A 26,347-nucleotide genomic window follows, 5' to 3' on the forward strand; every position below is an offset into this window, starting at 1 on the left:
CATGAATCCCGTTTAACCAGAACACAGTGATGAAGGGTTCCAGAGTCTGGTATCTCTATTTTTAGTTTTATCAGCTCTAGGCGTGAAAGGGCCCCATAATTTATGTCACCAATGAATATCAACAAACTTATAGAGTTCTGTTTTATGTGGACTGGTCTCCTGTTGATATCATAGTTAAAAAAAAAAAAAAAATCTGTACTTCCATCTGTACATCAATCCATTATCTTTACCCACTTCTTCCTTTCTGGGCTGCAGAGGTCACTGGTGCCCATATCCATCAATCAGTGAGGTGGGGGACAAGACGGGTATCAAGTCAATCACAGGGACACGGAGACAAATAAGACAAACAACCATTCACTCTCTCACTCATACCTAGGGACAGTTTAGTTACCAAATCTGTACCCCAAAAGGTAATGTAAGTAAAATAAAGTTGTGTATATATGTAAGAGGCTGCAGTAGCTTGGTGGTCAGTGCTGCAGTCTTGTAATCCTGAGGTTGCAGGTTCAAGCCCAGGTTACATCAGGAAGGACATACAGCATAAAACAGTTACCAAATTTTTCATGCGAGTTTGCTCGCTGTGGCAACCCCCAAAGAAGGGAGCAGCTGAAATAAACTTACTATATATGTATATATATATATATATATATATTCACACTATGTCTATAATTATTAATCAATTATCAGGTGAAATTATAATGTATTAAGGTTTTAGGTTTTAATAAAAAATGCAGAAATTTGCATTTATCCATGCTTTTATATGTGACTTCTTAATTAATCTCATTATGTGAAAAATATATATTTTTTTTTTAAGTGCTACTTCAAATCAGAGTCAGAAGACCCATCTGTCCCATCTACTGGTAGTTGATGGTAAATGGACTGTATTTATATAGCGCTTTTCTATTTTCTCAAGATACTCTAAGCTCTTTACACTACAAGCTGTGCCCTCATTTACCCATTCATACAGCACTCTACTAGATCCATACAAGGATTAATCAGTGCTTTATCACGTTCATACACCAATGGGACACACATTGGAGGCAATAAGTGGTTCAGTGTCTTGCCCAGGGACACTTCGGCATGTGACTTGCTGGTGGAATTGAACCCTCAACTATTGCATTGGAGGAGGACTACTCTAACCACTCAGCCACAGCCGCCAATGGAATGGAAAAACCAAATAGAGATAAAATATGTTGTGTACATTTTTTTTTTACAATAATTTTTGTAGTCATAGATATTTTTATAAGTCTAACAGCCTTACTGATGAAATCAAGGTTATTTCAGTCTTCTTCTTTAGTCACTTCCTGACATTTTTCTTTTAACTGAGCTGCTTCTCCTAATTACCATCTTACAAATATTTACATGCATTACACAGGCACTGTGAAGGAAAAGTTTACAAGACAGTGGTGAGATCAGCTAAAGTGTATGGTCTGGAGACAGTGGCATTGACAAAAAGACGGGAGAAAGGAGGGCATGAAGGTAGTTGGAGTGAGGACAGAGGAAGCAGAGGACAGAGTGAGGTGGAGGAGGATGACTCGTTGTGGCGACCCCTGAAGAGGGAAAAGCCGAAACAAGAAGAAGAAGAAGACACAGGCACTGTGCAGACATGGTACTGAATTCTATCTCATATCACATTTTTTAGAAACTACCGGGGTGTAGAAGTTTCCTTTGTGACTCATTTACAGCAAATTACGTACACAATTATCCTCCAAATTGTCTTAGTAAATCACTATCTGCTCCTCTGTCAGCCCCCCTGCAGCCACTGGACCCTGGCCAGTGCTACTCCCCAAGCCCCCATCTATTTTTCTTCCTTTGCTCTGTGCTCAGCCTCCTTTCTTACTTTATTTTTGTGCACTCCCTTGTGGACCCCTAGGCGCCGTACAATCCCTGTGGGAGACAGAACAGACAGCATCTGTGAAGAGACACTGAGAAAATATAGAAAGCAGAGAACGGGGGGAAAGGGGCATGGAGGAAAGAACAAAGGTGTGTGAAAGGAGGGTCTACTTTTAATGAAAAGTCACACGGTGGATAACGGAAAGATAAACAAAAATATATTATGTTCATTCCCTTGCAAACAGAGAACTATCCTGAATGAAAGAATGATGAGGGGTAGTGATAGAGCAAAGTAAACAGAAGATAGATGTTAGAGGAGAGGTTGAGAGGGGAGTTAGTGACAGCGTTCTCCATATAGCACGTAGTTCTACATATCAAGGTTCAGACTGGTCACCTTCATCCCATTTTGAACTAAGAATGACAGTTTGATTAAGTAGCAAGTGCCTCTACACTCAAGTGCTCTCACAAACAAACGTCGCTATCAGAGTATTCAGTTAGACACTTGACAGGGCTAAAGCTTTATTTACCCCTCATCCTCCATGGTTTGTATCTCACCGTATTATTCATATTTATCCTCTCACACCTTAACCAGATAAATGACAAACCCATATTTTTATGTACTTGCATTCATGGTAGCTGGAACTTGTCTTGGATAAGGGATGCAGTGAATTGACTGTCAGCTGTTTCTAAACAGCCTTACATTTATTAGCCAGGCAAGGACAGTCTGAAAAAGCATCCCAGTCTTCTGAAAATATAGACATATGTGTTTTTGCAAACCAAGAATATAAGCAACTTTATGGTTTTAAAGGTATGTGCACAATATCTGCTTGCCTCATTTTCTTTTGATTAAATTAGTTTTTAATCCTTCCATTTTTATATGACCATCTAAAAGTGGATGTATTATGATATGTGGGAGTCTCCTTCCATCTGTATGTAAGTCTGTACACTTTCTCTTGTCCCACTCATAACTTCTCAAGATAATTTAACAATACTCCATACACATACAATTAAAAGTGCATGAGACAGTGTGTCTCATACACTTTTCATCACCCAAGCACTGAGCTCAAGGTCACAAATGAAGGTCAAATTTACAGCAAGACCTTTGCTTGTCCTTCCTATATAACTTCTGATCCACTCAATATAACTTAATGAAAATTGATACACATAAAGTATGCATCATCACTAGACTCATGAACAATTATTCACCCCTTAATCAAGGTCAAAGTTCATACAAGGTCTTTGCTTATTTGGGCCATTGTTATAGATTGCTGTATGAAATGTAAAGTGCTATGTGTTGTCATCATTGTATGTTGAAAACAACAAGATGGTTGCATAGTTTAGAGTGTCCGACAGCAGTTGAGATAAAACCCCTCAAATTCAAGTCAAAACCAGCACATCTTACAAACCATACTGGATTGAAAAGGGGCACAAAAACTAGAAGTTGAACAAAACGAGAAATGCAACAAGAAGAGAAGAAAATGGAAGGTCAGCAACATCACGAGGAAAACATTAAATTGGTGCTGCAAGCTATCGAGACTGAACTATGTATGTTCCCATACAATGGCGAAATTAGTTCTCTGCATTTAACCCATCGCACCTGGGATACACCCAGGTGGAGCAGTGGGCAGCTATGTAAGCACCCGGGGAGCAATTGAGGGTTAGGTGTCTTGTTCAGAGACACCACGACATGTGGGAATGGCTGGGGATGGAACCTGGGACTTCCAGGTCCCGAGTCGGCTGTCCTACCTATACACCATCTCAGCCCCAATGATAGTATAATAGGTTGATGACAGGCATATAACTTGCCATATGCAGTACTCTTGTTTATCTAACTGAAAGCAGTGGTTTTTGCCAGGAACTTAGCAGATATTTGAAGCCACTTAGAGAGGTCAAGGCGAGAGCTTCAGATATTTTTTTGCAAGTTATTCCAGAAAACAGGAGTGGAGGAGAAGGTCCTTGCTTTGTTTTCTAAACGTAGCCAAGAAATTTGGGGGCAAACTTGAAACCAAATAAATGTGAAGAACTTGCACTTTTGCCAGTTTTGAGTCTGCCATCTGGAAGTGCATGTTTTAGATGCAGCACATCAACTAAGATGCCTGCAAGAACATTTCTCATTTCCAGAAACATAAAAAAATGAACAAATTTGGCTTGCAGGGTCTTCGGGGTGTTAATGTATTCAGAAAATTACAAGTCTGTTTGTGTGTTGTGGTGGGATACAGTAAGTACACATATAGACAGAGTGAAAATGTGTTAACCTATTTTTACATTTCCAGCTCATCCTTGATCTTGAAAAACCAACACATTTCAAAGTCTAGTGCAGGCAAGTTTTTGAGACTACAAAACTGCAACCCACATGTGATGTACTGTTTTCCTCTTCTCTTATAAATGTGCAGAAGAAAATGTAGCCACATAAAACAGAAAACCACTTAAAAGATAGAAGTTGATTTGCCGCTACTCTGCAGCATGCTGCGTTATGAAGAGGAAAGACATTATTTGTAGATATAAACATTGTTCTATGGTAATGAAAACACAAGATTTCTTATTTCATTGTATTAAAACTTAAGGGAAACATAAATATTATATTGCATTTCTGCCAACAGATTACACTAAATGTTGCACTGCAGGCACTTAAATAGGCCATCTTTTTAATAAAATCCATGAATAAAACTTGTTCCAAATGTTTTATCCATACATTACTCTGTTTTGTTCAACAGCCAGTTTCTTTTAATGCATTTAGCCTTGTTAAGTTTAGACACACACAATATATACCCATGCTGTAGTTTGTTTTAACATGATATGCAGGGCATATTTGATTTTTTTTTTTTTCTGGTCATTTCACATCTATAATTCAATTCAGTTTATTTAAATAGAACCAAATCACAACAAAGTTGTCTCAGGGCACTTTACAGGAACATTCACATACATAGAAAAGCCAATTAGTAAAGTTTTCTATCTAAGGGCATCTTATAACTAAAATAATTTATGAAGACATTTTGAAGTTGAGGCAGCACGGTGGTGCAGCTGGTAGAGCTGCTGCCTCTCAGCGAGCAGGTTGCCCTGGTTTAAATCCCAGTCTAAAGGCCTTTCTGGGTGGAGTTTGCATGTTCTATCTGTGCATGCGTGGGTTTTCTCCAGATACTCTGGTTTCCTCCCACAGACCAAAAACATGCATGTTATGCTGATTGGTAACTCTATTAATTAATTAATAATTGTCTCTAGGTATGAGTGAAAGAGTGAATGGTTGTTTGTCTCATTGTCTCTACGTGGCCCTGTGATGGACTTGCAACCTGTCCAGGGTGTCCTCTGCCTCTCACACAGTGACTGCTGGACATGGGCACCGGTGACCCCCACGACCCGAATAGGAAGAAGCGGGTAAAAGATAATGGATGGATGGATTGATGGATGATGGATTGATGGATGGATTTTGAAATAGTTTGAAGAAATTTGACAATTCAACATCCATTTTTTAACATTCTTCTAAAAATATTATGTTTTAATATGTGAATTGTATAGAGTGTAAAGTGAAAGATTTTTAAAAAAAAATGTTAAAGCTGCTACCGCACACATGTATCTCGCACTCCCTCACAGCAAACTTAGGAAAAGCAGACAAAAACTGACTGAAAATAAAACCCTCAAAGAAACAAGTTATGTGCAAAAACTATTGGTCAGATCCTACAAACTTCTAAACTTTGATTGTGAAACAATGGTAAGTCATCAAAATGCCAATTTAAAAAAAAAATGCCAATTGCGCAGCTCAAGGTGGCTGCATGTTGGAGCAGCTCTGTTACTTTCATTCTGAGATTTTGGTTTTGGAAACTTTAATTCCTCTTTTTCTGGATGTAAATCACTTTTTTTTTTTTTTTGGATGATTGTTTCCTCTGGTATTGGATGTTGTGCAGCTGAAAGGATTTTTACTGAAACTTTTTTAGTTTTGGACATTTGTTATGATGCGTAACCATGGCAACAAGACAATTTTCTACAACCAACAGCAGCTGATTAACATCACAAAAGCTCAAATAATATCTCAACTACAGCCCCAAATCTCAAATGAGTTGAAAAGGATGTTCTGTGGATGCATTCTCATCTACCTGCCAGCTGTTCTCGAGTGCCTGACCACTGAGATCCTGCAACTAGCAGGAAACACGGCGCATGACAGCGGAAGGACAGGATCGTCCCTCGGCACCTACAATTGGCTGTCCGCAGCGATGAGGAACTCAGCAGGCTGCTGGGAGGAGTGGCCATCGCTCTGGGAGGAGTTCTACCCAGCATTCAGACGGTCCTACAGCCGGGGGGAACTGAGAGGCCAGCCGAGTCTGGGTGGACGGATCAGACGGCATCTGCAGCCAGTTTCTTAGGACTCACTGTGGGATGGACCTTTACAAGAGATCCTTCCTGCCTACAGCCATCAGCATCTATAACATCTCTTTATGAAATGAGGATAACGAGTTACAACAACAAATAATTTCCCTTTGGGATTAATAAAGTATTATTGAATTGAATTGAATTTGAATTAAGACATGCAAAGTCTGACTTTATATACCCGCCTCATCTGAGTTTTAATTGGTTTCTACTGTGAAGTCAGTCTAGGTTATAGAACTCCAAAGAGGGCTTAATTTTCTCAAGTTTAATCATACATCATTTGTATTTATTTATTTTTATGCAATTTTTTGCAAATGTTATCTATGGTGTGCGACATATTGATACCAAAAAAGCTCTCTGCCTTTGCCTGTCATTGTCCCAACATTTAGAGTTCCTCAGTCCTACATTCTTGACTTTCCTCCTCTCCCTCTGTCTTCTGACACGTCTCCCTCCTCATGGTCTTCGACTAACAGTAACACAATTTCCACCGGGCACCCAGTTTGTCAACAACACTGGTGGCGGTCGTTGTTAACCCAGGCCTCAACCGATCCAGTATGGTGTCGCTTTGATGAACTTGCATTATAATTTTGGCAAAACTGTTTTACATCAAATGCCCTTCTTGACACAATCCTCAACATTTACCCGGGCTTGGGACTGGCACAAGAGACGCACTGGCTTGTGCTCCCTGGTGGCTGGTTTAGTGATTGATGATATCAAAAAGCAAAGTACTCTATTCCAGATTGTGTCACATATTTTTATGCATGATTTGCAAGTTTAATTTTAAAGCCATGCAATGAGTTACAGGATATATTTTTTATGCAATAGTAATGAGTCCAACAATGCCTAAGCATTAACACACACACAGAGAGATTACTATATCACTATTAACAATAAAAATAATTGTTTATACAATAATTCAATAGGTGTATACATTTGATATTTTTATCATAGATAATTACAGTAGTTTTAAGCTTTAAGTTAGTTTTAAGGTGTGCTTCATTAGTTAATTTAAAAATAGGAATGAGAAAATTAATGAACAATGTCAGAAAAACAGCAGCTCTCTGCAGCAGTACGTCTTAGACCACTAAATGTGGGCAACATGTCTGGGTGCCAGTGAGAGGAGTGTCAGCCCTGAGAATTGTTCCCACTGAATACCTAAAAGCATCGTCCTCTTTGGTTTCCATAAATGACTGATAAGACATGACTTCATGCAGCAGTTTTAAATATATCTGCTTGTCAGGGTCTTTTCATTCATCTTCACTTTGCTTTTAAACATTCACTGCTTCACTGGCTTCGCTGATTGAAGCTGGGGCTTGCTCTCATTTAGATGAACTGTCAGGGCAGAAATCCACCCTAAAACCAGCTACGTGCTGATCACTCTCGTTCACATTAGCTCCTAGTGATCAGGCACCTAATATTCTGTGATGTTTTATGGTCTGTGATGGACATTCTTGACAAACTTTTGCAATAGATACTGACGTATGCAGGGGCAGACAACAGTTGTGTAATTGCGTCCTATTGTGTTTCATTGTAGTGCTGCTGGCAGATGCATTTTTGCTGTAAATGAGTGTTGTAACAATTTGGAAAAGGGTTTGTTCTCTGTTGAATCATTGAACTAACTTAATTCACTCTAAAATTAAAATTAAAGCCCTGTTTGTGTTTTCCTTTAAATCAACAGCCTTGAGATGACTGAATGGTAAGTCAGTTGAAGAAATGTATAAGCAAACGTCTTTAAATTCCCAAAACTTCTGGTTTGGAAATCCACACAGCATTGAAAAAGGAGTTATAATATTATAGAGATGGTTATTTTTTTATTTTTTCTCCATAGTTCTCTTTTTGTCATCTAATTAATGTAAAGGAATAAAACAAAACACTTTTTTTTTCAGAAGCAAACAATAGATCAGGATGTTCATTATTGTCACCGTTGCTTTGGTGATATTAAACTAAAGATGTGTGCACAAAGCCCCCTAACAAATATCCATGCTTGCTATTATAAAAGGCTCATTAGTGAAACTCTTTAACCGTGATTTTTACAGCAGCATTCATTTGTTATTCAGTTGTTGTTGTTGTTACACTTGTTGTGGGATTGTTTTTTTTTTTTTTTCTGTCAGGCAAGTACATCATTATCCCTTCAGCCAGACGGATTAGTGTGTTCCACAGAGCCTCTCTGATACGTCTCCCACTTGATGAGGCGGTCGGGGGGGAAACGGTGGTGAACAAATGCTGTTAAATGCCACAAGTGTCAGGATCCATCTCTGGGGAATTGTGATGCAACACCCATCACGGATCTGTATTACAATCCAGTTGTAGTTAAACCATACCACTTAAACTAGTTCCTAGTATTTCTCTTTTCTCGTTTTCCTTTTCACCACTAAATGACTGCTCAAAGTCAAACTCATCTTTTAGATTTTTTTTCTGGCGTTACTTTTGAAGACATGCGTGTGATTGTTGTATCTGACTGGGAAGCCATTAGGCTGCTAGATGAGCAATGATCCACCGTGACTCCTTCATTCATTGAGATATGAGTAATAACCTCAGCTGAAGGCTTTATAGTCCTCTGAGGAGGGGTCAATTTGATGGAGCATGTTGACAGCAACAGATAGCAAGACAAACAAGCAATCTGTTTCTTGAGCAGACCCAGGGAGCATTTAGAGAATGTAAATTCTTGTTGACTGTCTGACTACAATAATTGTAAGGTTTGAGTCGGAGTGCAAAAATTAAAGGGCTAATATCCCTTGAAGAACTGTATCTATCGTCACTTTTCACGCCAGTGTTTGATTAATCTCATCTCTATCACAAGATGTCACTCATATTTATGTTTTGAATGATTCTCAGCTACTTCCACACAAAACTTTAGCTCAGTTTCTTCTGAATTGGCTGAATTATGGCCATTTTTGTGTTGGCTCAATTTGATTCGCTGTGGTAGACACCTCGAATTGGACTGACACAAAAAACTAATCGGTTGTAGATTTATATCTAAAGATTTATTTTCTGAGAGTTTAAAATAATCTGTCTGGTGGTTCATGAAATATTTTTGCCAACAGACAAACAGTGTTGACCTCAACAGTTAATGATGAACGTTCAAGCAAAGATCTTATGCAATAAATAGCACTTAGGGTAAGTGTTGTGAATAAATCTTAGCGACATCCACTCCTGATTTTTAGCACAAAATCTGTCAAATTAATTGAATTGTACACATTTTAGTGTTTTCTTTGTTCAGTTAGCTGCAGCAGCCATCTTGAACTGAGTTAAATCTGAAAGTTAATCATTTGTATACTGTATGTCAACGTAATGATTATTTTTTGTGAGTTTCATTAACATCTGGCATGCACATTGTTAACAGAGTTAAGCCCAATTGGTTAATGGCAGAATTTAATCAAAGTTATTGTGCAATCTATTAGCACCCAGAATAGGTGTTGGGGATCAGTCTTAGCTAGTACCAGCCCAAATTTTAGGTTAATATATTTATAAATGTGATAAATTAGGTAATTTGGAAATAGACAAACAAACACACAGATATGGGCAAATCCATGATTGTCCACCTTCTTAAAGATGTTAAAGAGCAACAGAAATCCCTTCAGGCTTCCATCTTTGTCCCACTGTTTGTTGACAGTGCAGTTATCCCAAACATTGTACAAGAAACTAAATATGTCCCTTGTATGATCATGTTGTATATTACCAATATTGTATAATATATTACCATTATTAAAATATTATATAATAGATTACCAATATTACTCTGATAAAATATGACTAAGAGTTTATTTCCGTCATATCCCTTTGTAGCAGTGTTGGTCCTCATAAAATATTTTAATTGAAAATAAAAAAGATTAATTACCCATTGGTAACTCTAAATTGTCCCTAAGTGTGAGTGAGAGAGTGAATGGTTGTTTGTCTAATGTGTGTCCCTGTGATGGACTGGACCTGTGCAGTGTGTCCCCCACCTATCGCTCAGTGACTGCTGGAGATGGGCACCAGTGACACAAGCAACCCGAAAAAGAAAAAGCAGGTAAAAGATGATTGATGGATGGATTGTACTATAGCTGTTAGATTTGTACCTCAGGGTATTTCTAACACTGTACTGTCAGGTCATGTTCTAGCACTGGGGTGTCAAACTCACTTACAAAAGGGGGCCAAAATTAAAACCTTTTTTCAAACTAAGGGACGGTTTCAGAATCTACATTAAGTCAAGTTAGATACCCAACATCTTTTCTTGGTTGCAGGTTCCTCAACAAGAGTTTGACTGGTCTCATTTGACGTTTTCTGTTGCACTTTTGACATCATAATCAAAGATTACTGGAAAAAAAAAGTGATAAGATAAAAGTATTTTGCATTTAAAATAACATCTTGGGGGCCAGATAAGATGCCAACAAGGGCCACATTTGGCTCCCGGGCCTTGAGTTTCACACATATATTCTAGCATGTCAGGTTTAGCAACTTGCTTTTGTGTAATGAGACAGCCGAGAGATGGATTTAGCTCAGGGGTGCTCTCTTACATTTTATAATATCTGGACTAGTTCAAGTACATGATATTATACTTAATTTAAACGGATTCTTTCATTTTTCTGGACTAAGTGATATTGTGCTTAGAAGTACTGTGTCGGAGATGGTCTAATCAGTGACATGAGACGTTAATTTTCTTTGACCCATCAAAATGAATGTGGTCATTTATTAACAGAATCAAAATTTAACATCAAAACATTGTACACTTGATTATTCTGATTGATTACAATAACACAGCTTAATTAATGAGCTTTACAATGAGAAATCATACGGCCATGATTTCTCACTTGCAGCTTAAAACAACAGACATATCCTTAGATCTTAAATTAATATCTGCAGACTTTTAGCTTATCTTTTACTGGCAAGATAGAAGAGTTTTAAAGATGGGAAATGAAGGAGTTTAAATAGAAGAAAAAGATGGATGAGGGAAAATGTGTTGACGAAGAACGGCACCCTCCATCCGAACCCAGCTCAGCCTCGGTACACTCGGTAGTGAAGCGACTCGTTACCTTTGCAGAAGATTGGTCAGCTCCGGTACGGAGTTCCATTTCAACGCTACCTCTCAGCGTCTCCTTAGGATGGCTGAGAATCGTCCGAAGTAGTGACGGTACTCCGTTCAACAACACGCTCACCTCACGGGTGGACTCACATGAGCTGTGAGTCCGTCAGAGGTTCCACTCAGATGTGGAAGATTCCATAATCCCAACTAGACTCGGAAGAACTCCCAACTAACTCCAGCACTTCAGAACTTTTGTTCTGCTGTTCGGAACTTCTGTTCTCCTGTGCTCCTAGAACTTCGGTTCATCCTCCAGAACTTCGGTTCATGTCTAGAACTAACTGGAACTAGGAAGTGTCGACTTTTAAAGAGTTCTGTTTCCGGTCCCTTTTGGGAAGTCCTGATTGGTTGAAAGAACCAACAGGGGTGTGGTTTTAGTGACGTCAGAGGGTTACTACAAGTCAGAAAAACAGTGAGATGTTTGGGAACAGACAGAGAAATGTTTAGGAACAGACAGAGAAATGTTTTGGAGAAATGACAGACTACAGGTGCCAGTAGCTTCTTATTTCTGTCTGAGAGGTTTAAAAACATGACAGTTCGTTCCAATAACTTCTTTCTGACTTTCGACCGACATCACTCCTTCTCATTTCAGACAGAAGATCAAAAAATGCATAATTACTTTGTAACAGACATTAACTTGATTTCTACTTTGAATGAGGATTAAAAAATCATTAATACTGTTTCACAGTTGATTTAAAATGAGTAGTTCACTTCAACATTTAAAATGGTTTGAACTAAACACACTTTTGATTATCAAGACATTTGTAAAAATAGTAATGATAATATAAAAAGAGAGTGTTCTTTCAATTGATTAGTTCAGAATACAATTAGAAAGTCTCTGGATGAGCTAATTTGTATTTCTGGATTCAAATCAATGAAATAACAGTTCCTGTCCCATGAAGGTCCTCAGAGGCAGGTTTTGACCTGAGGCTTAGTTCACTACATTTGTATCAAATTAAGCTAAACTATAAATAATTGTTACTGCAACAAGTAGTGGTGACATGATAAAAATGCAAAAACAATATGGTATAAAGAAACAGTTAGCATGAAAATTGAGGCTTGACAGTAAAAAAGTGCACTGGGCAGATATGAAGTGTCTGTATCTGAAAATAGAACTTCAAAAAGATGAAGTAATTTAAGTGGTATCGACTCCATCTATCCATTAGTACTGTCAAACAGTTGAAACGGGTGAAATATGAATATTTCTATTTAAAAAAATAATATGAATATCACTGTAACTGCCTTGGCTGAGCTTGATGGAAAACATTTGTTTAACCAATCAAATTTATCTATCAGTGAACAAATATCTGGCTTTGGTTCTTTTTTCTGAATGCCTGTCTTGTCTGGCTTTAGTCATTGCCTTCTTTGCAATTAACCCCAATTCTAGAAATGGTTTTATCCTTACAATACAGAGTGACAGGATGTGGAATATTGATTTGCTAAGTGCTCCTTATTCATGCTAGTTCTCCCTCTTGTCAGTCATAGCATTTTCCTCTAAGCTCTTTTTTCCTTAGTCATGCAGTAAGCAACACACACACACACACACACACACACACACCAAACCTTAAATGAGGAGCTGACAGTTTGAAAGAGTTCTGCATGGGAGCTCGTGTTCTTAAAACTCGGCACGGCAATGACTAACCAAGCATGAACCACCGCTTGACCAAAACCCCATTTCTTTTGCAGACACTGGATTGAGGTCTCTGTCAAAAGCCATGGGGATGGTTCCCCTCTTCACAGACAAAGTGGGGCTCTGTGGGGTCAAATAAATAAATAAAGCTACAACGTTTGGTTTATTGGAACCCTGCGTGATGCTTTAGAGATGCATAACATGACTTTCATTAATTTCCCGGCAGCAGCTTGACCTTTTCTGTTTTCCTTCTGACATTACACGTTTGACTGAAACACATCTGTCAATTCTTGAATGTCAAACCTACTTATTGTACATGTAGGTGTGGGAATATGCACTAGAGGCTTACAGTTTATTGGATTTTTGCAATATGCAAAATATAGCTAACTGGTGGCACAATAATGAAGCCTCAGCTGTAATAGTGTTGAATTTTTAAGGAAGAATACATAATGTGATCAGGGATTAAGGTATGTGTTTGTGCCCATAGGTACACATGTGTGATGGGGTGGAGGGAAAAAGGCTGGACTGCAGTTGAGCCAGATTTCATTCAGCAAATAGCACTAATGATATTCCAAAGAAGTGTATATGTGTGTGTGTCTGTGCAGAGTAATGCTGAAGAAACCGGTGAAACAGGGAAACAAGAGAATTTAGAAAGCAGGCAGTGTGCTGAAATATAATTATGATTTTAACTGAAGCTATTGTCTAGTTGGAATTTATTCAGATTCTTGTAATTTAGATGAAATAATTCCCTGGACTCCTGTTGCTGCACATTAACGCACTAAATCATTCTGACTAACTTCACTTGTCCCCCGCACCTCCCGCACGCGCTCAGGGAGCGCGGCGCTGACAGAATACTCCCCCCATCACCGCCCGAAGCTGCAGCTCAGAGCCTGAGAGAAGCGCAGAGGAGCCGCGTGCGCTTTTACGCTCTCATCCATTCCCAGTCTCCGACAAGCAGCAGCCTTCTGCGCGCGCAAAAGGCGAGGTTTTTTTTGGACACGTTCACTCTCTGACCAAACGCGGCACCGATGTGGAGAGCGCGCACCAGCTTCCCCCCAAAATGTGCCCGTCCTCTGGATCGAAGCCGAACCCGGGCTCTCTGGCTGAAGCCGGGAAACTCTTCCTGAAGCACACGACCTTGCACGGTTTGAGGCACATCTTTCTCAGTGGCTCATACCCGCGCAGGGTTGCGTGGCTGCTCGTGTTTCTGGCCGCCGTGGCGCTGCTCTTCACCTGGTCCTCGAACCGGGTGCGCTACCTGCTCTCGTCGCCGGTCTACACCAAGGCGCACATGGTGTACGCCAAGCGCCTCGTCTTCCCCGCCGTCACCATCTGTAACCAGAACCTGCTGCTGCCGCGACGCATGAAGAAGACGGACATATTCAGCGCGGGGAGGTGGCTGGAGCTGTTGGGGGTGGACTGGGAGGTCTCCCCCGCTGCTAAGGAGGCGCTCGTCACCCTGCGGGGTGAAAGAGGAGGAGGAGGTGGGAGCGCAGGGACAGAGTCGCCCTGGTCCTCCCTGTCTCGAATTTTGGACTTTAAACACTTTCTCCCTCCTCCTCGGGAGTCTCAGCCGTCCATGAGGCAGCTGCTGGACCGGCTGGGGCATCAGCTGGAGGAGATGCTGCTGTACTGTCGGTATCAGGGAGAACAGTGCGGGCCACGCAATTTCAGCACCGTGAGTGTCCTTAAAGTTCCCCTTTTTTTTCCTGTTGTAATGTCCTCACTCTCAGTTTGGTGGAATTAGTTGTAATTACCTGTCAGAGGTGGCACAAGTATATCATCTGCTTCATTACTTTGACTGGAGCATGCACCCGGGGTGTGCATGACGCGCATCCCTCTGCCCTGTTGCTTTAATGCGCCTCAGTGGTTCGATGAATTCTTGTAAACGTTCATTTAGCTGCACCTCTGCATGCCTCAGTTGAATGTTTGGAATTTAAAATACCTCTGTGTGTGCTTTTTAATGACTTGGAGATATTAAATGTGTTTTCATGATTCAGTATAGGTTTAATTGTTCTCCTTTTTTTTCCCCCTAATATTTAATATTGCCTTTAAGAGTTCCACATCATAAATGAAAAGTTGGATTATTTCTTTGGAGTTGATTGCAGAACCCAGCAGCCCTTCTCTGCTTTAAATGGTGCCTTCTCAGTCATCTATCATTATAGGATCAATCTGTGTACAATTCCCTGCTCACAAGAGACCAATCCACCCCTAATGAAGACTTTTGATTCATTTAGCGATGTGTAGCAATATTCGGTGACAGTGTGATAGAGTGCAGTTATAGTTAGAGTGAGGCCTCATTGATTGCACTTCATTACTGCAAGAACAATGTGAAAGTAGTGTTCCCGGTTCTCCCACCCCATTACCCTAAACAAACAGACCTTTTATTTTTTTTATTTTTTTTTTTGCAGAGGGAGTGTTATTTCCACTGTTTGAAACTCTGCTTGATATTTTGGAAATCTGCTTGTTCTATCCTTTCCTGCAATTATGTCTTATTTTGCACCTTGGAAACACGTCTAATTTGAAACTGCTCTCCATAGTGACAGTCTTCCGTCTATCATTCGAAGATGAATGAAAAAGCTGTTTTTCCTCATCCTTCTGAATTTTAAAGCATCACATTTAGTGGCACAATGCAAACTATCACAATCAAACACATTTCTCCTTGACAAAATTGAGCAAAGAATCTTTAAGGGGGGGTGACCAACAAGTCACTGCGACCTGTTTTAGAGATAAACAGAACTCCGAACCCTGGGACGCGTGCTGCTGCATAGATAATCAATGATTCCCACCATGACTTCAAGGCAGGCAGGACAAGCTGTCGGCATGAGTCAGTCGGGTGGAATCAGTCACACTTGAGAGGTGAGGTGTGGAGGACGATGGCGAGCATGTCCACATACATAAGTTTAAGATCTATTGGTGTTGTTGTCCTCAGCCCCTCCATGTTGCCAGGCATGTTTAGAAGCACCATAAAAATGGTCCACTGGCCTCATCAATACATCCATTCCTCCCATCTGTTGCTCTTTCCTTTATGTTGCTCTACCTTAACACTGCACACGCCTGACTCTCATCAGGCAGTTCTCACTTCACTCGCAGTTTGAAGGCATCAGTTTTGGGTAAAGGAATCAATCTAAGAGCATCCTGTCATGCAGCCTCCTGTGTAATCTACAGATTGATAGCGCTCCACTCAGTCTTTTAAAGTGATCTGAGAGCAGGTTTGGGAATTTGTCGCAGCAACATGCTGAGACCAAAGTCCACCCTAAAATATTGCACGTGTGCTGCAGGCCACAACTTTTAGAAACGCAATGTTTATTTCCTTTTAGCAAACTTTAAAAAGTGGAGTCCGGGCTGTTAAAGTCATAAAAACGGGTCGAAGGCAAACCAAACAGAATCTTCACAGATTTTTTTCTCATACGGATGGGTAATTTGTCCTTAAAGAAAGATTTATAAGAAAATGTTTGTTACCAGATGCCAACTACCAGATGTGTTTACAGGAAAAGCCCAAGTGACTGAAAATAGGCCAGCAATGGCATCCATGTAGGGCTATTACTACCTTCCAAACAACGAGAGGGAAGTGTAAAGTTACTGATTAATGTGTTAATGTGTTGGTAGATCACAGGCAACACTGACACATATTATAGTAATGAAGCTGTTAGCAAGCTGTGGAATGTTTGTTACCAAACCATCGTGTTACACATCCAGCAAACACATTAGTATTCATCTAGAATCGTGTCTCCAATCAATCGTCAATGAAAGCTTGCATGATGTTTGTTTTCCTGTCCCCCTTTGCTTTGACCGTCTCTGTTTATCAGCCTGTTTCTACCTCTGGTACTGTGTGCAGTCATTGTTTTAGAGTCTTTTCTGCTGCTAGCAGATGTCTGCTGCGTCTGGAAAGGATGCTGATGTGAGCAATGGCAGCGCACCAAAACCGTAAAGTTTTATGCAGTTAAACAAATGTGTCCAGTTTGTCTCTGGGACAGGCACTTTTTATATTTCACCCTGCATTATTTACAACATCGATAATATGTGAGCAGCAGTTGGTCTTTAATAGTGGATTATGGCTTGAATTTATTTTGATAAATGTCTGTAACGGTTCTAATTTTTTGTCTTTGGAAACTCTCTGAATCCACCAATCAGTTTTATTAGCTTGTACATGAGCGTCACTGAGTTAGTTATTACATATAACAATATGTCCTGATTTGGTGCCGTTTGCAATTTTCATCTTAACCTACTGAATAATATCCTATAAAATACCGCACCTGTAAAACATTTGGATAGGAACAAGGATCATTAAGGAGCTTTAACAGCAGATAGTTAATAAATCCACACTTTTAGACCTGCTCTACCTAATTAACTACATATACATTTCATAATCAGGGTATGTTTTATCATTTAGCCTTCATCAGGGTCGTCATAAAACACGCAAATGTTATCATTTTCTGTTACTACAAGTGTTGCTAGAGATTTTACATACTTGGACTTTTTTTTTCTATCACATAAAGTGTTAAAGTCTACCAAAAACCTCTGTACAGGGTTGCTTTATGACGTTATACAAATCTTTGTATTGCAGTGTTTTATAGAGTTTGAATTTATTGGGTGCTTTAACTGACGTTATCGTGTCACCATGGGGTAGGACATACAACACCATGGAACACAGAGGAATTAAGAATCAAGTGAGTTTAAAATACAGTTATCACACGATGATTGTAATTTTAAGAAAAGTTTAAGAAGTCCATGGACGCCAAGGTGCAAATTCACATTTAAACTTTACCAAATGCATATGTTTTTGAATTACCTCAAATAAAAAATCTCAGTGCATGCCCTATATACATGTCCTGTGAACCGCTTGCAGTAATAACAAGGATTATTTAAACTTTTATGATCTATCATGTATTGAAGCAATTTGAATGTTAAACATCTCCCACATTACACATAATTTGTTCTTTAAAACTACAAATTTGTTGAATTCACCAGGCTTAGCCCAAATATTACCTTGAATATGTATTTATACTATCCAGTACATTTTTCTACCTTGGAAATGTCAGCTACCGTAAAGAAAAATATGAGTAACAGACAAACCTGATAGCAAGTGATCAGATCAAATGGACATGGCTGAATCTCATAAATCCTCATGTGTGATTCTTGGTAACCATAAGGATCATCTTGATAACTTCACTGTTTCTCTCCCTAGTTAATGAAAATAGCTGGTAAATGGTAAAAGCTCTTATCCCTTTGTCCTATGACAGAAACTTGACATTTTCAATTGACAGAAGAATAAGTGTTGCACAAACAATGTTTGGTGAGTCTGTTATTTCTCCTCCAACAGGTCAAACAGGAAGTTTATTAACATTTGAAAGCACCATGTTTTTTTTTTGTAATATGTTGTCTTTCAAGCTGTTTTGAGCAATTATAGAAACATTACTGACAGTAAATGAGAAAATTATTGTTTAAAAGGTGGTAATTGTACATGCTTTTCATCCACTTGTTAAAATGTGGTTTCAACACGGATACGTTTTAACAAGTTTGATGGTTTGAAAACATGTAAGCCAAAAAAAAAAAAAAAAAAAAGCCAGGGGTATGAGGCCATTGTACCAATCAATGTAAATTCATCACTTTAGAAAAAGTACCAAGCTGTATGAAAGCTCAGTTTTGTTTTTTCTTGAGCTTTCATACAGCTTGGCCCTTTTTGAATGGATTAAGTTTGATCTGTTGCCAGGGAGCCCGTTGAGTTTAGAATAATTTCACAATCTAGAGCAGTTACAGGAAGTCTTTACCATACTGAGTGGCTTGAATTTTTTATTTTTCATTTACTGATGAGGGCTGTCATCAGTTAATTAAACCTTGCATGGACTGTTTTTGAGAGCTTTGTGGGAACTATGCATTGTTTTTTTCATATGTTAAAAACTATATTAAAAGTAAAACATTACAACGACTGTTATCAATATACATTCAAACAATTAAACAAAATCCAGGGGGATTATTCAAGTAAACACATTAAATAAGGTTCACAAATTAAATGTTTTTATTGCTTTCTTCTTAATAGAGCCAGATGTGTTTACAATGTACTGTTCAGACTCGTTCTTGAAGGCCTGAAAAGAGGGAACTATGTATTGTGTTTTTTGAAACGTAATTCTGTTTTTTTTTTTTTACCACCTCCGCTTTGGCCACTTCCACTTTGGCCACTTCTGCTTTGGTTTAATGTAATTGCGGGGGTTTTTTTGTTTTGTTTTTTATGTAATTCCAATTTTTTTGTTTACACCACTTCCGTTTTGGCCACTTCCACTTTGGCTTAATGTAATAGCTTTTTTTTTGCTTGCTTTTTTTTAAATGCAATTCCGCTTTTTCACCACTTCTGCTTTGGCTTAATGTAATTGTGTTGTTTGAAATGTTATTCCATTTTTTTCACCACTTCCGGTTTGGCCACTTCTGCTTTGGCTTAATGTAATTGCGTTTTTGAAATGTAATTTCGTTTTTTTCACTATTTCCAGTTTGGCTTAATGTAATTCTGTTTGTATCACCACTTTCGCTTTGACCACTTCCGGTTTGGCTTAATGTAAATGTGTTTTTGAAATGTAATTCCGTTTTTTTCACTATTTCCAGTTTGGCTTAATGTAATTCTGTTTTTATCACCACTTTCGCTTTGACCACTTCAGGTTTGGCTTAATGTAATTGCGTTGTTTGAAATGTAATTCCATTTTTTTCACCACTTCCGCTTTGACCAGTTCTGCTTTGGCCACTTCCACTTTGGCCTCTTCCACTTTGTCCACTTCCGCTTTGGCTTAATGTAATTGTGTTTTTTTTTGTTTTGTTTTGTTTTTTTAATGTAATGTTGGTTTTTTTTTCAAATTTTGGTGTTTAAACCTTGGGGCCACTGTAATTAGTGCATGTTTTGTGGTTTATAACTGTTAGTTTTTGTGTAAACAATCACGAACTATTGAATACAGTTTTTTTTTTTTATCTGAGTAAAACTCGTTTTATCCCTCAGCTTAATTTTTTTGTAACTGTCTTAGTTTTTCTTATATTTGAGCTCAGCACTGATCTTAAAATCAACTGAGAGGATGAAAAGTGATTCCCTGGCTACTTTTAGGGAACAGCTTGTTCATCTTTGTCACATTGTCATGTGAAGAATAGCCAAAGGCCATTTCAACAGCCTCAGCCTGTCTGTCCGTGAATTATTAATTGACAAGAAAGGAGGTGACGTTTTTTTTTACACTATGCACGAACAAGACAGGGTGATTTATCACAGTTTTTTTTTTTCCCTTATACTTAGGATTGATTTAAGTATTTCTTTCCTGTAATAAAAAGTTTATGAGATACAGCAGTTTTTAAATTTGAATACAGTAGAAAGTGCTTCAAGTTACAGCAGTGTAAAACCTTTCAAGTTTTTTTTTTTTTTTCGTGATTAGAAAGACATTCAGGGATGACGCTGTGATTCATTCAAGATTCTTTAATTAAAATGTTCTCTGTGCTTGTTTTCCCTTGTGGAAACTGTTGCAACTCATCAAAAAAAGCAAACATCAAATTTTAAATTGGGAAAAGTCACAGGGCGCGCTCACCACCAACAAGCTTGAGTAAGACAGACAGGGTGTTTGGTAGTTTGGACGAATTGCAAACCTCAGCCGAACAACACGGTGAAGATCCTGACTCGCCAAGGTCACCACCGGCACCCACTGTAGCCGCTCTTCGCTCGATGCAGCCAGCACAATCTCCTGGTTACCACAGCAACTCAGACTGCGGGCCGCCAGTAGTCAATCACCACATTACAAACACATGCACGCAGATGGCACACAGTGGGGCTGCGCACGTGCAAACGAATACAGTCCATCCTTTTTTATACAAACCTATTCATTCATACTTTTGTTCAAACATGTTCACAGGCACGCACTAAAGGAAACAGATGCACGCCGTCACACAGTTGCAACAACCTTATCGCTGCTTTCTCGATGTGTATCTGCCAAATGCTTTTCCTCCAGTGTGAACAGCAAAGCCTCTTCTTTGGTTTAAAATTGGTCGCCAGAAAAGAAAAAGCAGCTTGCGTGAGTTTTAATTTAAAAAAAAAAACTTGGAAAGATAACAAATAGGTAGGATTTAGGGAAGGGTGTTGTGCATGTAAAGGTGTGAAACTGCAAGCAAATGTCTTTGCTTTTTGCAGATTTCATCTTTTTTTTTTTTTGTTAAAGTTAGATACTTATAGGACAAACAGAGGTGGTTCTTTGATAATATAAGTTCTTTTTATTTTCTTTATTCCAACGAGAGAAGGAAACGAAGTGATCTGATTATGAGCGAGCGAGCTTCAAGACAGAAGATGGATTTCAGGGGAATGTTGTTGATATTTGTATTCTGCACATAAGCCCGTGTTGCAGGCTCTATTGTTACCTCAGTTTTACCACTTATACAACTGAAAGGTCGCGTGTAGTTTTGTGCTGGCCTATTAGAAGCCTTTTTTTATTGGATTCCACCACTTTGTGTCTTAAAAGCTCCCAAATAACAACGCTTTGGGGGGTAATCTGTCTCATACATGCCTTAATCAATTCCACACTTGACTGAACAGGATTTATATTATTGTAACTTTTCTTGTCTGAGCCGTAGCTGTAATTGTTTTACCTTCTATGTGCATCTGGTGTTTGTTGCGTTTGAGTCATAAAGCGCTAATGTCTGACTCATAAGTCAACCATGTAATAAACACCTTCCTGTTCTCAGCTAAGGTCCTCATAATACAAAAGAAAAGCAGCTCCAACATAAAAAATATCAAATCTTTTGATTAATTCTTTATTGTACTAAATTCATTTATATTGTACTAAATTTATTTATACTTGTTTATCTAAAACGTAATCCTTATCTTAGCTGTATAATCCAAATACAGAATTTCAAGAAAAGTGGGTAATAAAGAACAATTTGTTTCATTCATTAATTCCTTGCTTTTGTTGGTTCTTTTCACCAAACCACCCCTGCTTCCTGTTATTGTCTCAAAGTGAATGTCACAGTGTTGAAGGTTAATACTAAATTAATTGGAAGCTATGCTTTAAAACAGGGCTTCCAATCACGTGGCTTGAGCATAATGTAGGGGGACTTTTTTTTTTGGAGCCCATCTTTGCCTATTTGATTTCCTGATGTTTAATTAGATTAAACATCCATTAGTTTCCAGTCGTGTCCTTCTCCATATAAGCCACAGATGGTGCTGCGGTGGCCAACAAGCAGTTTGGTCCATATCTGAATTATCAGACTTGACTGCATCACGTTCATCAAACTTCATGTTCCATCTGCAGATGTATCTGCCTGTCATTGTGTTATTTTTAACTAGTCGTATGTTTAACTTTAAAGTTCATACAAATGCTAATATCTTAGCGTGTTCTTTCATCCTTTGACAACTCATTGTTGTATTTTATGAAAAGTGCCAGACATTCAGTGATTGTTGGTAATGAAAAAATAGGATTTACTGATAAATCCTGAAAAATGGAGGTAACAGAATTGTCCTGTATTGTACATCTCTGTTCACAGTTTGACGTTAGGTTATTCTGCACGTTAGGCAGCCTTCGTTTTATGAAGACTGGTGGCCTTACTGATAAACTGTGCTCAGACAGACTGAGAAACTCAGAAACTCAGGCTAGACAGATTCTACTGCTTGGATTTGTTTTAGTCCTTTGATTTGCTGCTTCACGTTTATTTTGTGATATATTGTCGAAAATCATCTATCTGGTTTTACTTATTTGCCTTATTTTTTTGCCATGACAATTTCATCTTATATTAAATGTAGAAAAACAGAATATTATTTAGTTCTGTTTACAGCAGGGAATATAGAAGTTGAATGTTTGACTTGTTTCCCTGACAAATAGCCAATTTCTAAACTTAATTTTACCATAAAAATCCAAATTGCCGTTTGATATTTGAAAGTAAAATTAAAAAAAAGGATATTCTATCATAATAAAATAACTCTGTTGACTTTTATATGATTTCGTTTGATGCCAGCTTTCATTGCTCTTGTGTAAAATTATTCTACTTTGTGAGGGGAAAACATATTTACATTACATAAATCAAAGCAGGCAGTATCTGAGGGCAGTGTGGGTTCAGTTTGTCCACAGGATTTCAGCACCAGCACCTCAGGAATCTGTGATTGGCAGCAGAACCTGAGAACGCTGGAGCAGCTGCTTTTGAAACAATCCCATTTTGAAGATTTAAACTCCCTCAGCTGTAAACTCACATTGTGCTCCAGGCTCAGAAGTGGGAGTTACTCTAAACAGTTGAGACCATAGCCCATCACTGAGATCCCTCTCTCCATCTGTTTCAGATATTCACTCGCTATGGAAAATGCTACACGTTTAATTCAGGCCAAGATGGACAACCCCTGCGGGTGACGACGAAGGGAGGGATGGGTAATGGCCTGGAGCTGATGTTAGACATCCAGCAGGATGAATACTTGCCTGTATGGGGAGAAACTGGTGAGTTCACACTTTACATTAAAAGCCTCTGGTTTTAAAGATCTGAACCGAATATGAGATTTGTATTTCTATTTACCCCTTAGAGAGGGTTTGAGTTGAAAAGAGTTGCTTTGATTCTGATAAATAAGCTGCCGATGCAGACAGCTGTGTTAGACAGAAAAAAGCTATCCCAGGGATTCCCCTTTAATCCAAGAGACAGAGACTTGATCAGACTAAACTGCACCCACTGGCAGCTCTTTTTATGTAATTGTCAAGCCTTAAACCCAATTATCACAGCAAACGAGTGCATGCTTTGGACCAAACATGTCTAAAATTTGGTCCATTTGAGGAGATTCTAAACCTTGACTACCCTAAAAAATATTCTTAAAAGTTTGCCATTTGCTGCTGGAGTAAACCCTGTTGGTTTAAGTGTCATTCCAAGTCAAGATGGCCACTACAAAATGAACCTAACAAATTCTAAAATGGCTATAACTGAGCAAATTTTAAATATATTAGGCTAAAATTTGCTGTGGTAGTAGCTGAGAGTCAGTCTCAAGACATATTCTGAGCACTAACACATAGGCCTGTCATGATAACAAATTTTGCTGGGCGATTAAGTGACTCAGAAATTATTGTGATAAATGATAACATTGTTTGAAATTTGACAATAATTAGTAATTATTGTCAAATTTAAGAAGAAATGTTATTTATTTTGAGTGTAGTACCTTTTTTGACCACCAAATGGCAGTATAAGACTGTTGGAATGGAAGGATGGATAGTGAGGGAGCGAGCAGCGTGTCTCTTTAAGAAAAATGGGAGGGAGGCCCCTTGGCATGACATTGGCTGTCTCTCTTTCCTTTTTTCTAGTTCTCAAAATGGCAGAGGCTCGGTGTGGTTTGAGCTCTTTAGCATAGCATTTGTCACACAAAGCTTTTAATAAAAAATCAGTAAACAAGTTCTCAGCTTCTTTTTGCAGAGAAAGACAACTTTTTACACGAAGGCACGGAATTTTGGAGTTTCGACAAGACGGAGGTTTCTTCCCCGAGTTCGGCCTGTTAGCTTAGCTCATAGCTTAGCTTCTCAGCCTAGCTGCTTTTAACGATCCAAAAACTCAATTTTGTCCGGTTAAAACAGATTTTAACGAGAAAAGAGAAAGGGAGAGATCAGAGAAAAGCACCGGAGTTGAGCCTTTTGTCATCCAGTGTCTTCAGTAGAGAGAGACACGAAGAAACGATCAAGCCGATAAATGAAAATGAGGTTAACAATTTTTATTTATCATGCGATTAATTGATTTATTGTTCATTGCGACAGGCGTACTAACACATCTCATGAGATATGCCATTGAATACTGAGTCACATGGTTTAATCAAAATGGCTATAAATCCATCTTAACTCAACTTAAGATGATCTCTGTTTAAAATTTCTGCCTGAAAGGCAGACGTCAATATGCATTTCTTTAAGGAATGCTGTCCTTTTATTAAAAATGTAACCACTGCATCCCCAAGATGTTACTGACTAATCTGCTTTAAAGACAGAAAGATGTGAAGAATAATAATAATAACTCTGCATATACAGTATCTCTGATTTGATATAAATGTATTACTTGTCAAGTTAGGCCTTAAAGCTGCATCAATCAAAAGAGAGTACAACAGTTTGTTGGAAAAGGAAACAAACGGCAACTACAAGCTCTTCATGGTCAAACCCCTCATCTGTAGTTTCCCCATCCTGCTTCAGGCAGATCCTGAATTTTAGATTTTTATTGCAGCTGTGTATGCCTCTGTGTGTTCACATCAATATTTTATAGGTACTGAGAAATTAATGTCACAAAAAAGACTGCACTTTCGGTCATTATTAAACTGACGGCACAACGCAAGGAGCCGTCATCTGTACTGCAATATTTAAACACAAGCCACAGCTACTCTATGCCTCTATGATTTAATTACTTCATTATTAAACGCTCCTTATATAAGATCATTAAATCACTGATGGCTTTTACAAGAGGAGTAGAAAAGTTAAGGGTGCAGCAAATACAATACATACATCAATCCAGAATTTACACGTTCAAAATTACAGGGGCGATTCTAGAATCTGCCCTTTAGGGGTGCTCAGCCCCCAGTGCTGACAATGGCTCTTGGCTTGAACAATGTGGTGGCCATTGGTGTCAGAATCATTCATGATGTGGGTGGGATATGCTGGGGGGGGGGGGGGGGGGGGTCTGGGTGTCCTCGCCCAGTAAATTTTAAATAAAGTAGGTGTAATTTCTTGGTTTATTTTAATGGGTTATTAAACATCTACGTTTATCTCCATGATTAAACACTTGATTCAATAACTATTTTAGAGAGCACGACACAACAAGACATAGCTCTAAGCTAGCAGCGTGCAATGCAGACACGCTAGCTAAGATGCTACAGACGTAGCGCTCTGCTTTACATTACACAACCTAATAAACACTTTATACTAAATCAGTTTAGTGTTAACTGATCATAACAAACGAAGATTAAACTTACGCAATCAGAATTTGCAACATAGCTATATCTACATTCAAAACACGCGAAACAAAGCACCACTAGCTTTAAGCATTAACCTTTAATTTAACCATTAAAAATACAATGTATTTATGGCAGAAAATTGAGGATTTACCTGCAGTTACGTTCGTACACATGAACATGTGGTACTTCCTGTTTATCACTGTTGTTTTCAGCTGCTCATGAGGTCGGCCACAGGACTTTATCATCTTTTACATTTTTCCAGACGCAAATTAGGTTTTGGAAATGGAATAAACTGTATTCCACCCTCTAAAGCAGGGCTATTCAACTAAACTGCTCAGGGAGCCACAGTTACTGAAAGCTAGCAGCTCGGGGGCCGGACATCCAGCAATTAAAATCATTATGTAAATAAGCCAAGTATTACAACGATCTGTTACCTTTTAAATTTGTTTATTTTGTTGCATTGAATCATACATGCAACAAACAGAACCCAAACCCAGAACCGGTCCAAAAAAATTAATAAAACATATATATATATATATATATATATATATATATATATATATATATA

The 26,347-nt window shown here is 38.6% G+C and overlaps 1 protein-coding gene across 1 annotated transcript in view; it reads left to right on the top strand.

The window, feature by feature from the left end:
• LOC119412798 (acid-sensing ion channel 1B) overlaps positions 1-26,347 on the top strand; it is a 67,085-nt gene that overhangs the window by 13,133 nt on the left and 27,605 nt on the right. The window contains exon 2 of the mRNA XM_037679833.1: positions 23,161-23,342. Coding sequence (XP_037535761.1) covers positions 23,161-23,342 — 182 coding nt within the window. The remainder of the gene's footprint in view (positions 1-23,160; positions 23,343-26,347) is intronic.

This window comes from Nematolebias whitei, chromosome 7, assembly GCF_014905685.2.
Source record: "Nematolebias whitei isolate Nwh7 chromosome 7, NemWhi1, whole genome shotgun sequence".
In the NCBI taxonomy this organism is placed as follows: Eukaryota; Metazoa; Chordata; class Actinopteri; order Cyprinodontiformes; family Rivulidae; genus Nematolebias; species Nematolebias whitei.